This window comes from Colossoma macropomum, unplaced genomic scaffold (genome assembly GCF_904425465.1).
Source record: "Colossoma macropomum unplaced genomic scaffold, Colossoma_macropomum, whole genome shotgun sequence".
NCBI classification, from domain to species: domain Eukaryota; kingdom Metazoa; phylum Chordata; class Actinopteri; order Characiformes; family Serrasalmidae; genus Colossoma; species Colossoma macropomum.
Window position 1 is genome coordinate 591,416 of NW_023495761.1, and position 15,158 is coordinate 606,573.

The 15,158-nt window shown below is 40.2% G+C and overlaps 1 protein-coding gene across 1 annotated transcript in view; it reads right to left on the minus strand.

The window, feature by feature from the left end:
• epha6 (eph receptor A6) overlaps positions 1-14,115 on the minus strand; it is a 181,038-nt gene extending 166,923 nt beyond the window's left edge. Inside the window, exon 1 of the mRNA XM_036563446.1 lies at positions 13,950-14,115. Within this exon, the coding sequence (XP_036419339.1) occupies positions 13,950-14,031 (82 nt within the window). The 5' untranslated portion in view covers positions 14,032-14,115. The remainder of the gene's footprint in view (positions 1-13,949) is intronic.
• Between the last annotated feature and the right edge of the window lie 1,043 nt (positions 14,116-15,158).

The window sequence follows — 15,158 nt, forward strand, 5'->3', positions numbered from 1 at the left end:
AACTGTTAAAAAAAATATTTATAATAATATAGAACTAGACAAAACTTTAAAACATAGAGGTGTACTCTGGGACATATCTCAGGATTTAGAGCTAGCAGTGTGCTAAATGTCATGATGGTCTGCCATGTATTATGATGTTATGTGTCATGATGTTGTAGAAACAATACATGTGTCTGTAATACATGAGCTTGTGTGTTAAATGGGCCAGACAGCTACACTAATAGCTACACTGAGAGTCTGTAAAGGGCCTGGCTAAGCGCTCTAAACATCTGCAGACAGCTTGAGCACTACTGTACGCCCTAATCAAATCTGCCTGCCAATGCCGGATCGCCGTGACTGGAAGTGATGGATCCATGCGGCGCAATGCACCCAAACAGTGCGAGGTGAATTAGAGCACAGGGCACTTTGGCTGCACAGCCCAAATCTTATTACACCCCGTCTAGACCCCATGTCTCTGTCTGAGGTCATAATTATCCCTAAATTTCCGTGCTGAATGTATTTTTTTTCCTCCCGCCCCATGGTGAAAGGGAGATTAAACATGTCTGCAAGTACACTTAGATAGGGTGATAGATTTGGACTTACTTCATTAAGGGATATGTATGAGGTAGTTTTTCAGAACCAGATTAAGCCTCAGGTTTTGTCCAAACACACAGCTCTCCATGGAGCATTTATATTTCCAGCTACAATAAGCATGCTGAAGTAATAGATTTCTTTTGTTTTCTTTTATTGCATTATTTTTCTGTTGATCAGAGAATTACTTAGTACATTAGATAAATATATAGAAACAAAAACAATAAAGTCTGAAACTCACTTCTTATATGTTCTGCCAACAAAATGGTCATACTAGCAGTATTTCAATACTGTCAGTCTCTTTTTCACATTTATCACCTTTGACTAATCCTGAAAGATCTTAGACTGGCATGGATTGATTAACTGATTTATTGTGCACCTCTGCTACACTCCGCAGTATAACTATTGTTCACGTAATCTTGTTCTACTGCATGTTTATTGTAGCTTTAAATCAGAAGGTTTAGTTTGAACAGATCTGTAGTCCCTGTTTACACCTGGAATTTCCATGCATTTTGAATATCAAGATTATATCCGGATAGGGATTATCCATGAAAAATTGAGCCAAAGAGACATGTTAAACAAATTCAAATCCGATCACTGAAACCACTTTAGGAGGCGGTCTGAAACACACTTCAGTTAGATGTTAATATATTTCTCTCTCTAAGAAACATTTGACTAAACTAAACTAAGACTAAACTAAAACTCCATCCAGTACATTACATCATAACACACACAATCCAAAAATAATTCTTTGGGGTGATGCCATAGAAAATCACTTTTTATTCCCTAAAGAGTCACAATATGCATGCTAATATTCTTTTTTTTTTTTATCATCTCAGAGGGGTTGTGAGATGATACACACTGTGAATCGAATACAATTAGATTTCATCCTATAAAATGCATGATTCCCGCAATGACTTCTATAGTTCTGTTTAGCCCAATACGCAATATTCCGAGAAGTGATAACTATGAGCAGAAAAAAACTCCACGGTGCAGCTCTTGGATCTCGAAAAAAATGGTTTGGTCAGCCTACCTCAGATGGTTGATTAGTCAAGCTGTTTGAATGGGGAGATTTCTCAGAGTACAACAACAACAAGCAAAGAGTGGTAGATCGAACAGTGACAAAGTGCGGACATCGCTTAATGAGCGGGTTATGTTAATACCCCAAATATGCAAAAACTCGTTGTGAAGACATCGTCCAAATGTGTCAGTGAGTGAGGAGAAAACACAAAGCTAACGTCAGCCAGCTACTTATTCAAATTTTTTAGTTACATATTAATGCTACTCCATTTCAGGTGGAATTGAAAATTTTAATGAGAAGCTGAGAAGGAGGAAGCCAACTTCAGCCTCATGGAGAAGGCACAGGGCTCAGCAGCTACTTCACTCCACAAGATTCAAGCAGCTGCTAAGTACCAAGTCTGAATGGGTGAAACAAACAACTCGCTCCATAGAGATGCTAACAGCTGCCGATCTGCACCTCTACTCAGTTGAGCAGAGTCCACATCTATTTGGTTGTAGAGCCCAATTCTATTCGGTTCTAGAGTCCACAACTATTCATTTGTAGAGTCCACATCTATTCAGCTGTGGATTTCACAGTTTGCTGGCAGTGATTGAGCCACATTAGAAAATCCTCTCTTACTCATTTCAGCTAGAAGAGACACACTTCACACAGTAACACAAGATCAGATTATAAATGAACGTGTAATGCTCAGTTCATTTAACATTGAAATATAGCCTTATAGTTTACATTTTTGTTATATAGATATTGCACTGTTGTTTATTCTTTTTATTTATTTTATGTCTTCTGAGAACATGATTTGTGCCAGTTATCACTTTAATAAGCACTGCTGTCTTTTAGAGAAAACAGTGGAAAACAAAATTAAAACAAAAATGAATAAATACAAATAAATGTATTTGATGTCATTTCTTTTGTAATTCTATTATTGTAATTCTATATATTAAAGAAACACATGGTGTGCACAGGAAACAACAAATTCTGACAAAATTGCAATTATCAAGGCGTCAATGATCTTATGCATAAAACACACACAGAAAATGAATAAATAAATAAATAACAGAAATGAGGATCAACACGGTCGGTTAGTGTTATGAGATGATTTGCATATTATGCATCATATTATATTTGTCGTTTAATCCGACTAAACTGACATGCATTTGACTTCCAAATGCCAATGCATGATGATCAGGATTAAATCCAGACACAGGTTCATATGAATTTACAGGTGTATATGAGGTCCTAGTCTAGTCTAAATCATGCTTACATAAAATTCCATTCCTGCTCGAAAGTCCAGGTCAAAAATATTAAGAGGCTACCTACAAACGTTATAGATGGTCTTGTCAGAAGGGATCAAGCACACTGTCTGGCTTCAGCTTCTCTCTATAACTGACACTGACAAGATCCACAAGCTTTGTTTCAGACTAAACCAAGTGCTGAATGTTTGTTGCCTCTCCTACATCATGCTGAAGAGTGAGACATCAAGCAAGAGTCATCAGAAGTGGCAGCCGCCGTCTGTGTCTGTCTGTAGAAATCCAGAGTCCCCAAAGTAGGCCAAATGGAGCAGGGGTAGGGGGGAGACACATTAAAAAAAAAACAGAAAGGAAAAGAAAAAGAAGCAGAAGTACAAAAAGTCTGAGAATCCTCCTGCTGTCTGTGTATCACACAGGCCACTTTTGAAGTGCTGTAACCTGCTGAGAGGTCCAGGAACCTGGTTTAACCTGACGTTTGATACTGTGTGAAGCGATTTTGGTGCTACATGACATTTCAAGCTCAGCTCTACATCTAGATCTAACCTAACCATGTGGGGTTAAAAACAAGATACGTTAAGATTATTTATAAGCTTTGCTTAGCTGTCAAGCTATATATCTACAACTGGGAAAATAATATGTAGGCTAAAATATTTAGCACATGCAAAACTGCTATGATGGCACAAACAGAAAAAGGCACACCCACTGTCTGTGTTCCTTGCCATTACCAACATTTCACCTAAATGTTCTATAACTTGTGTTATAAAGTGATTTACATGTAACTGCAACTACATATATGCAGTTATACGGGTTTATGCCAGGCATTAAAAGGTTATCATGTATGACATTTAACACATTATAAAAGCATTTAAACACATCATGGGTACAGGATTTGTAGAAAGTCTTACTGAAATATAGAACATTGAGTGTTGCTCAGTGGCCGATATTTCAGAAAAATATATTTTTAAGTATACATACACAATGATATCAGCACTATACTGGTATCAACAGATAGATAGTTGCTTAAAGAATATTGACAGTACTCTGTAAGGGCAGAATGTTTAGGCACGCTGGGCTACTTTCCTAAAATATCTGCATTTTATTCATTTTATTGCATTTGTAACTGTACAGAAATGGTATAATCCTCTACTGCAGGTATATGCACTTTGTAAATATTGATGTGTTGATATTGCTATTGGTATCAGCATCAACAGATTTTTGTTTTTTGTTGATTTTTTTTTTTCCTTTTCTAGGATGGAAGTCACTTTTGCTATTAATATTATGCCAATTGTAGGGTTGGTTTGAACATTTGCTGTGGTTGTACCATCTGTGCATTTGAACACAAACATACCCACCTTTAATGCAATACACAATATTATTCACAAATGCACTTTAACAAGCTGCCGGTGACATTCTGTTAGTCACAGGTAATGCATGTGTGTGTGTGTGTGTGTACTGTAAAAGCCACATGATGTATGTTAGCTGAAATTGCGTCTCTATGGTGTGTCTCGGCACAGCTGACCTCCTGTTGATAAAAACCTGGTGTTCTCTATTTCCTGTGGCGCTGACAAGAAGTGCATTCTGGTGGTATAAATAGACTAGCCTGCTTGTTAGATCTTGTTTTTCTGACCATTGCTCTATGGCACCATTGACTACAGCATTGATCTTCACTCAGTGAAGTTGTGGCATCACATGAAATGATGAGCAAAAAAGGCTTGAAAACAAGGGTGATTGACCAAGCTCATGGACAACTCTGACCCTGCCCAGTTTAGATCTGAGCCTTATCAAACACACCTGCTGCAATCAAGGTCTTCAGAAACAATATCAGAGCCAGATGTGTTAGATTAGTGCTGCAAGTAAACACCACAGGAGGGTAGATCCCTGGAAGCGAGGCTTTAAGCAATCAGAGATTTAAAGTGAAACAAGACTCTCATGGGAGTACTGTTTGCTCAGAAGGAAACAGGAAAAGTCAAAAAGTCTTCTGAATTTGGGTTGGGCTGTTTACAGATTGTGGGTGGGCAACTAGCAAGAGCAATATGTCCCAGAGACATCACTATAGGGAGGGTGACAATCACTAACTAGCCCACTTGCCTAATTCAGAGTAGCTTCCATTGTCAAATAAAAAACAAACATCTTAAACATAACACAGTATATCAAGAATTTAACTACATAGCTAATAGCATACCATGGAAGGTAAAACTGGGTTGACCAGAGTCCTATCCTTTATACTACTAGGTGTAGATGGCTGAAGACCATCTTGTCATTTTGTTTGAAATAAGTAATTTCTTTATCATGGTCAAATATACTACTTACCTAGCTTGGTAGATAAGTGGTAGCCTTTACTGCAATTTAGCCCTGTCACCACACTCTGCAGAAACAGTCGATTTTCACTGGCACAGAAGTAATTTTTTAAGAGGTTGGAAATCTGGGGGCCTGACTCCCTAGCCCACTCATAGCTACACCGTGGCTACATAGGTAGTTACATTATTACATTTACATTCGACTTACATTCTGTACTGACAGGTTTGAGTCTGCACCTCACATTTAATTTATTATACCCAAAGATGCTTTACAGAAATAACAAAATAAAAATCTGCAATAAACAAAACCCCACAACACACATGTACATGTATGCACACACCTCAGCTGGCAGCTGATATGCTCCCCAGACCACGGAGTCAAGCTTCAAATCATAATAATATATTTCCTCTTCTACTTATGAGAACAAAAACTATTTAAAACTTGAACCCAGTTTCACTGTACACAGCCCACGGCATTCTGTGCATAATTCATAACTAATCATTGTTGACTTTCAAACATTGGTTGAAAGAGGGAAAAATAATTACCAAAACTGTACATCTGTTAAATTTCCTGGCATTTCCAAAAGAATCTATTAGATCTATTATTTTGTGTGAAATAACGTCACACTCACTGCAGCAATATAGTGTTTATGCCATTACATTCCATTGTTCACCCCTCTCTGTGAGGAAAACTCAATATATAACAGCATTACTAAACTGACATTTAACAATACCAACAAAACACATTCCTTTGAATCTGGAGTCTGGGTGATAAGCAAATAATCATGGATGCCAAGGAGTGTGTGTTTGGGGGGTTGGGTGGGGGTTGACAAGAAACCTGAAAAACCATGAAAACCATTTACTCTCTCATTTTTCACCCAGATCAGAGAAGATGGAGAAGAAAAAAAGGTGACATTTGGAATTTGAATGTCACAACCTGAGAAGAATGGCTCCTTTGTCAAATGCTTCAGATAAATTGACCCGATAGCGGCAGAGCTGCACGCATTAGTGATCTTTAGCGGGGTTGTAAAGTCAGTTTGGTGCAGGAAGAGGAGGAAGTGTATGAAACAGGCGCTGAGGGTTAAGGCCAAGATCACTGCACAAGGGACCAGGCTGGGAAATGTCATGGTGCAATTTACAAATTGATTCTCATTACAATAGCAAGGCAATGGAGAGTAAGGGTGTGTGCTTGAGTGAGAAAAAAAAGACTGGGCTAATCGATTGGGTTATGTATGATCAAAAAGGGTAACTTCTGATAAATGCTATAAATCTTAGTCACCGTCAAAGGTTATGCAAAGATCAGCTTGCAAAAGAAGAGCCATTTTTGGTTCCCAAAAGAATCTTTCAGTAGATGCTTTTTGTAAATAAGATATATGAGTGTGATGAACCTTTGCATTTGGCCTGTTATTTGGGTAACCATGTGGAAAGTTACTGTGATAAATGGTTAGACAGGTTGGGGGGTTGTTGGGGGGGTTTGTCTTACCTTTCAAATTATTTGCAATGGTCCCTGACACTGAAACAGACACAGGAGCAAACATAGTAATGATAGTGTGATTTGACGCTTAACTGTCAAATAAAAGAACATAATGATTGTGCACTTCTGAAAAGTTGTGGTTATAGTATACGGTCATCTTTAATTTGTCCATGAAACTGTAACTGCTAGTGTTATGTGAATGTCACCATCTGAGGCTGGTAAGCTTAGCCTGATACTTTCTCTGGAGGCATTTCTCCTGAGGCCCTTTGAAACGGTCCATTTCGCCCTAAGTACAAATGCTGAGACATGTTTGTACTTGTGGTTTTCTGAGATTATGGTTTGACGATGGGCTAAAATGTTCATTTTAATATGAACAGCTTTTTGTACAAGCATGATAAGTGCCTGCTACGCCATCAATATCACATTACCCAACATGTTTAATACTTCTGTTATGATGACATGTGGGAATGCTACTTTCTTCTTATGGTTTGCATGGAATAAATAAATAAATAAATTTTTTTTAAGTTTTTTTAAATGGGTATTAAATGAGTTTTTACCATTGGGGACTGTTACAACTCAGTCAACCATTACTGAACACAGATGTACTCTGCATAATACTTATTTAACCATACATTCAAGCCAGGAACCACACAGGAACTTTGATTTTTAAGAGTATAGAATAGATTGGCTTCACAGATCTAAATGAAGCCTTGGACTAAAGGCAGCTTTGTTCAAGATATTATTGGGAAACCACTGTGGTGACCTTGGTTTAACACAAAGACACATACACACACACACATATATATACACACACACAAAGCAGCTGGCAGTACAAAGCGCTACAAAACCCCCTAACTCCCTCTTTGAAGAGCTATTGAAGTGTTGGAGGTATAAAGTGGAAACCCCAGAGATTCGGCTTCTGTGTGTCTGCGAAATCAATATGAGCGCTCCACGCAGCAATGATAGCAGCCACAAACAGAGCGGTAAGCTTTAACTGGTCAGCACGACAGGCCAATACTATTGTTTACAAAGCTCTTTACTGAAAGACACCTGGGCAGCCTTCAGAGGATCATGTGGCTACACAGGAGAGAGTGTGTGAAGGAATTAAAGTGGTTTGGTGGGGGCATACGGAGAACATATGAACGACTGAAATGAAGTGTATAGCATTACAACAAATTAGTTCCTGGAATACAGGAAAAACAATGGAACAGGCTGTTTTCTCTTCCTCGTCTCAAATGTTTCTAACAGATGTGAGTGTGTGCTGCCAACTGGCAGCTGTAGGGCTGAGAGAAAAATATATTCTACTGCATCATGTACAAGCCTGGTAATCATCTTGGTCCACAGAGAGCTGTAGTTTCTACCGGTATCCATTCCAGCCCTGCACAATAACACCTGAACGCCTTATCAATGGAGAGAACCTAATTAGATTAAAGCTGGTGATGGAACATGTTTAGAAACCAATGCTATTCAAAACACTAGGCATCAACGGAGTATGTCATCTACTGCAACACGCAATCACAATGATCTGGGCAAACAAATTGCTTCAAAACTACATTAAAAACTTTCTTTTTAAGAGTTAAATACAGAACTGTATTGTTTTAGGGTTCCCCTTGAATTGCTTCTTCTTGAAATCCCAGTCTTACATCCTCGGGCTTAATATTCAGTAACTACACAGACGACAATGCAAGCTGAGAGAATTATTCTTAGTGGTTATTCTTGTGGAAGTGTGTGATAAAAGTTTGGATCTGCCAACGGGCCCTGGCCATTTAAAAGGTTAATTATATCTCACTATTCGCTCACTGAAGGATACAGAGAAATTCTGTAAGAAACGTGGATTCTAAACTTTCAGTCCATTTCACATTTTTTGTTCATAAGAACACTTTGTTGACAATTGTTTATTGTTGTCCATACAGCCTTGCTTTATTGCCATTTGTTGACAAAAAGACAATTGAAAACAACTGAAGTGCACCTGTCAGTATGTAAATATAATTTCTTAATCAACAACATAATTGTGTTATTATGTGCAAAAAATGGTGTGATGTAACTTAAATATCTAGGAAAACAAGAATACTAATTCTACACTTACTAAATATTTGTATACCTCTATATTAATCCAACCCTACTGCTTAGCCTCAATAACCAAAAGTTAATCCTTTGCCTCTTCTCGTTTCTCAAATAAATCTGCATTTTGCATATAAATAAACACTCTGTGTGGTGCCCCTGGCTGAGAGATTTTTGTCCCATCCCCAGGACCCAAGCTCAAATCCTGTCGATGCCACAGCCACCCTTGGTCAGGAGTCCAAGAGAGCGCAATTAGCCGAGCTCTCTCCGGGTGGGAATAATGGCTTAGTTCCTCTCTGCCTGTCAATCTACAGCAGTGCTGGCCAACTGTAAGCGTCTGCCAGCTCGCATACACACAATTCCAGCTCGATCAACTAGCGTTTGAAAAGATGCGGTAGCTGGGCTCGGGTGTCTTGGATGAAGCACACCCTTGCTTTCACACTACCAGATTAGTTGCTGGTGTATGACAGTGGATATTTAGACTGGCAGGTGGGAATTCAGTGCCGACTGGGAGCACAGTGGGGAGATAATTGGAGAAAAAGAAAAGGTTTTACCTTATGGTGTAAAACCAAATGTCTTCACAATGTAAAAAGTTTTTGCTTCCAATCAAAAAAGTCTGCTCACACACACAGGCTTCCTTTCTGTATAACTTTCAGTTCCACCAGTCTAGCTCCCCTAACAGCAGCCACAGTGTTCTCCATCCACGCACATTGTGAAGCACGGCAGGTGATAATTTAACAATGGTTATTTTACCATGTGGAGCCTTTTCTGTCTCTTTATAAAGAGCAGTCTACTCTCTCTCTCTCTCTCTCTCTCTCTCTCTCTCTCTCTCCCTCTCTCTCTCTCTCTCTCTCTCTCTCTCCTTCCATCCCTTTCTGTTTCTCTTTTTCATTTACATTTGTCTCTGTCTGTCTTTCTCTGTCATTATCTTTCTTTTCTCTCTTCTGTCTCCCTCTCCTTCTGTCAGTTTCTGTCTACCTCTTCTCTCCCTTGTCCCATTCTCTTTCTTTCTCTTTCTCCATCCCTCTCTTCTCTCCTCTCCATCTAACTCTTCCTCTCTCTGTCTCTGTCTATCTCTCTTCATATTTTCCTCTGTTCCATTCCATTTCCTTCTTTCTTGTCCTTTATCCCTCCTTCCCTTCCCCTCTATCTCCACTATCTATATCTTTCTCTTTCCCTCCTTCCCTTCCCTTTCCAGCTACATCTGTTTCTCTCTTTGTCTCCCCTCTCTCACCTTTTTCTGTCCCTCTCTTCCCTTCTTTTTTCTCTTCTGTTTTTGTCTTTCTCTCGCCAACTCTTTGTCTCTCTTTCTTATTCTATCTCTCCATCTTCCCCTACCTTCCTCCTTGCTATATTTCTCTTCACCCCCCCCCACACTTTATCCTCCCACAGTAGGACTGATACAGGGCCAGCTAGTGCACCCTCATTTATGCACTCATTTATTGGCACCGTTCTGTCTCAAAGTGGATTAGCCGGCTTTTATCCACTCTCAATACCGCCGGTGACAAGCAGTGGCATAGAGCACCAGTCTAATGCCTGAGGAAGAGGAGCGGAAAAAAAATAAAAAACCTTAGTCGAGAGCAGCATACCACTCCAATCACCATTCGCTAAAGAAGACGATAAAGTGTGCCGGACTGATTAGAGGAGGGCTGGGAAAAATCAGCCTTTTAAACTGTACTGAGATCAGTTCTGAGTGTTTTTAAGACTAAGTAAAAGTTTGAGTGAAAGGAAGCTGACCTTAAATCAGTGCGAAAGTCCAAATATATTGATAACTGGACTGAACTTGAAAATGTGTGTGCTTTGGAGGAGAACTATATGTTATTGCCCATTTCAACTGTTCTGAGATCAGTTTTGAGTGTTTCTCTTAAAATGTGTAAAAGGAGGCTGTCTCTAGATCAGTGCACTAATCACTTTGTTGAACTTTAACCAAATTGCTTTAGATGGAGACCTGGTGAAATCTCCCTGTTCTGAATAAACTGTTCTGTATCAGTATTGAATTTGAGTAGTGAGTTTGAGTAAAAGGAAGCTGCTCCTTCACTCTTAGGAATACATGTTGCTAAATGGTTCTTGGCCTGAGAGTATGATTCTGAGAAAGAAACTATATATTATGTGGAGATTCTTAACTTTAAAATGTTCTTCATACAAAAATGAGTCTTTAAAGCATCATCCGACATTCAAGAGGTAACCAAAAATAATTCTGCTGTGGCGTCGCTCCAAGAAAGAGTACACTTTTTCAAACTGTACATCAGCACAAAAGCTCAAATGGTCTGATAACTGGGCTGGACTGAACTTGAAACTGAGTTGCTTAAGGGGTAAAATATCATGTTGTTAGATGAAAAGGAACAAAGTCAGTGGGGATCTTGCTGGGCTTCTGTTTAGGAATAAGAGAAGACAACTCTGTAACTGTCGGGCCAGACTTTCATACTATAGCACAACACAACAGGACTAAAAACACTGAAACTGAGCAATATGTAAGTTTGAGCATATCGACATTAGTCGACATTAGTCAGAGATGCTGTTTAAGTCTTGGAGGAGCTTTTTACAAAGAGGTAGAAGGCAATACCTCACCACTGTGGCAAAAACACATTATTTTCAGTGTTAGTCAGGGTCAGGGGTTAACTGTTTTTTTAGCCAAATCTATTTCACTTCTCCACTTCAGTTCACCTGACCCTTTCACCACCTCACTCCTTTTAGTGTAACTTTAAGAATGAATTCAATTTACAATATTATCACTGCTGTCAGAACAAAACCTCGTATCTCCATTTTTTAATTTTTCAGTTTTTGACATAATTTGAAAATGCCTGTTCCTCTTTGCATTGTGTGTAAATTTCATGATGAATGGACCAACATAAACGGACCAAAATGTACTTAAAAAAATGTCTGGTTCCATTTACTTGCATTAAAAGTAAAGTATGTTTTTTCCTTCTCCTGTAAAGGTGTGATTTTGGAGATACAAGGTTTTGTTCCGACAGCAGCGATATGTTGAATTCTGACAGATAATATACAGTGTTAGCAATGTGATAGGCTTTATCTATTTTTCAGAAGATTTCTTTAGTCAAAGTTTACAATTACTTTTACAAATACAAATATGTTTATAACATTCATTTGCACATTTTTAAAAGTCATTAAGGTAAATGCTATGTCATACATTTAAGCAAATGGCTGCTAATCCACAGTGCTGTTTAAGTCACTCGTACTTTTTTAAAATGTTGTATAGTTTTGTAGTTTATTGGCTTTTTCTCCCTTATTTATGTGTGTCTTGGACAGATTTTCCTTCCTTCAGAAGTTTCTATCTGTCTGTCTGTCTATCTATCTATCTATCTATCTATCTATCTATCTATCTATCTTTTTTAGTTTGCTGATTGATATGCAGATATAACAGCCAGGCTGTATTCCCACACTGCTGTTTATAACACAAGCAAAACTTTTCATGTGGTGATATGTTTGCCTCCTGTCTCTGCTGGAACCCAATCATAATCAGCTTCACGCCGTGCTGTGCTGGACAAGAGCCCGTAGGTGTGTGCTTGTGTGCCAGGTGGGCGTCTTTTTAACGCGTACAGAAGGAAAAGAACTGGACATGATTCAGCGATGGTGACAAATAAGAGTGAGTATCTCTCAGTTAAGAATAATAACTGGTGTGTTATTGATTTCTTTATTATAGCCTAGTGAAACACAAGCCCCCTCCAACCTTAATAACATATATTAGTCCAAATATGTGCAAGTGGGCTTCTAGATTGGCCAAAACAGGGGCTACAATGGTTACACTTCTCTAAAAACATGGATGACTTGTAAGAAAAAAATAAAAAAGATTTTGCCATATTGCAGAAAAAAGATTTAATCTTCTCTCTCTATCTATAGCACATCCTACACAAATGCTGTTGAGCTCTCTCTTTTTTCTCTCTCTTAGAATCATACCTATACTCTCACACAGAAAACCAGCTTGGACGAATGTGTCATGGCCCTCTTGCTTCTCCTGGCCTTATCCAACCTTGGCCAAGCTTAGTCACAGTGAGTAAGCCTGAGATTTGTTACACGTTTTTTGAAAGGAGGTAAGAACCCTGAACTGCACTTTCAGACTCAGCTCTATGAACACAACAGCTCTATGAACACAACAGTGACCTTGAAATGTTTTTCAGAAGTCTGACGAAATCGTGGGACACATAACTGTACTGGTACTGCCGCGAGACTGGACTGCTGCTGATCAATGTGTTCCTAGAAATGAACAGCACTTCAGCAGCTTCAGTGTGTGCCTGCGGTTTGAGGCTGAGAGACTGAGATACTGACTTACAGCAGGAAGGACAGACTGTGCATGTGTCGGGGGGGGGAGGCAGAGGTGTGAGTGTGTGACAGTGAAACAGAAGAGAGAGAGGTGGAAAGAAAGAAAGAAAGAAAGATAGAAAGAGAAGAGAAGAGAAGAGATGAGAAGAGAAGAGAAGAGAGGAGAAAGCAGGAATGAGAGAGACAGAGACAGAGACAAAAAAGAGAGAGGAGAGAAACCCAGAGAGAGAATGGGAGCTAGAATGACAGAACACCAGAAAGAGAGAGAAAAAGCAAGACTTAGAGATAATGAGAGAAGGAGAGATAGAGAAACAGAGAGAAAAAGACAGATAGAGAGAAGAAAAAGACGAAGATGGAGAAGGACAGAAATCTGAGAGAATGAAGAAAAACAATGAAACATGGAGGGAAGGAGTGATAGAAGAGTGATAAAAGGAAAGGAAGAGATGAAGAGAGCAAGAGAGTGTGAGAGAGAGATGGAATGAAAGACAGAGAGATGAAAAGGGAGATGCAGGGAAAGTGAGACAAGACAGGGAAAAGACAGAAAAACACATGACATGGAGAGAAAGAGAATACAGAAAGAAAGAGAGAGAGAGAGAGAGAGAGAGAGAGAGAGAGAGAGAGAGAGAGAGAGAGAGAGAGAGTTTAGCTGGTAAAGTGAGCCGTTCAGAAGAGTGTAAGGGTCTCCGTCAGTCTCTCGGTCTCTGCTCGCTGAATCTGCTCGTCTGCTTTACGTGCTCTGTTTAATGGATGAGTAGAAGCGGTAGAGTAGAAGATGAGTGTGAAAAGGCCACACAACAGCTTCCCACAGTCAGCATCAGATCAAACACTGACACTCAGCTTTTTTGAGCAAAAACAGCACTAAGAGAACTGAATCTCACCCAGACTCCGCTTTTCAGCTTTTCTAGATTACATAACAGCAGCCGGTGCTGTCACGAAGGGCTGCTGGCAGCGTTTGACTTTCTGTCTCCCTGCTAACGCGGTGTAAACAGACGCTCACTCACCTTGGTTGGGGTGGCTGGGGTCCGTTAACGTTACTATCCGCACCGTCGCGAAGACGAGACAGAATCTGAGTTGAAAAGTCATTTTTAAACCCAAATCCAGCGAGGCGCCCACGTCGGCACGACGACGCGAAGGAGCAGGAAACCTCAGCAAACGTCCTACAGATGTTCCCTCACACTACTTTAGACCGGTTCGAGCGGATTTGAGGAGCCTCGCTGTCTCCGTCTGCGCGGCTCAAACGCCAATCCATCGCCAGCGCTTCACTCCGAGGGAGCCTGACGGAGGAAAAATAAACAAACTTGTCCGTTAATTCTATCCCTCCGAGTTGTTAATGGTCGAATGTGGCCGTAAACACGGCAAAAATGCTTCCGAGAGTCGTTTTTCTGTCAGAAATCCTGTACTCGACTCGCTGCTTTCTTTTCCAGTAACGGCTGGCGAGCGCGCGAGCGTCTCCTGTCAGAATGTTGCTGAGCGCGCGCGAGGCTTCTGGCGCCAAAAGAAAAAAAAAAGAACTCCCGCCACAAGCAAGAAGACTCTGTTCGGGGCCGTGGAGCGCGACTGCGGCTCGAGTCCTTGCGGTCCAACGTTAAAGTGAGTGGAAGACAGAAATGAGAGAGAGTTTTCCCTCAGCTTGTATAGGACGCGCGAGGCTCGCCTCAGCGCTAGAGGGAGTGCGCTCGCGCGGGCGCACGTGCCGCTTTCCTCTCCGCGCCTCGCTCGCGCAGCACAGCTCCGAGGTGCGTTAGATTTCTTTTAAGAGATTAACAGGCTTTAGCCGGTGACACTAAAACAGACACAACGTCACCCTGACTGAACTGTGTGTTCTACTGCCTAATGATGTTTGGTGAAGTGGATTCGGGTATTATGAAACGCTGTGAAACATCATGATCAGGGCACACATTGTGAGGTATTGTGGGGCAGTGTTTGGTGTTATGGGACAGAGTGTTAGGTATTATGAGACAGTGGATTAGGTATTATTAGACAGTGGATTAGGTACTATAACACAATGTGTTTGGTATTATGGGACAAAGTATTAGGTAATATGAGACAGTGTGTTTGGTATTATGGGACAGTGTCAGATACTATGAGACAGTGAGTTAGGTTATATGGGACAGTATGTTAGGCATTGTGGGATAGTGTGTTGGGCATTGTGGGACAGAGTTTTAGGTATTGTGGAACAGAGTGTTAGGCATTGTGGGGAAGAAGAGTGT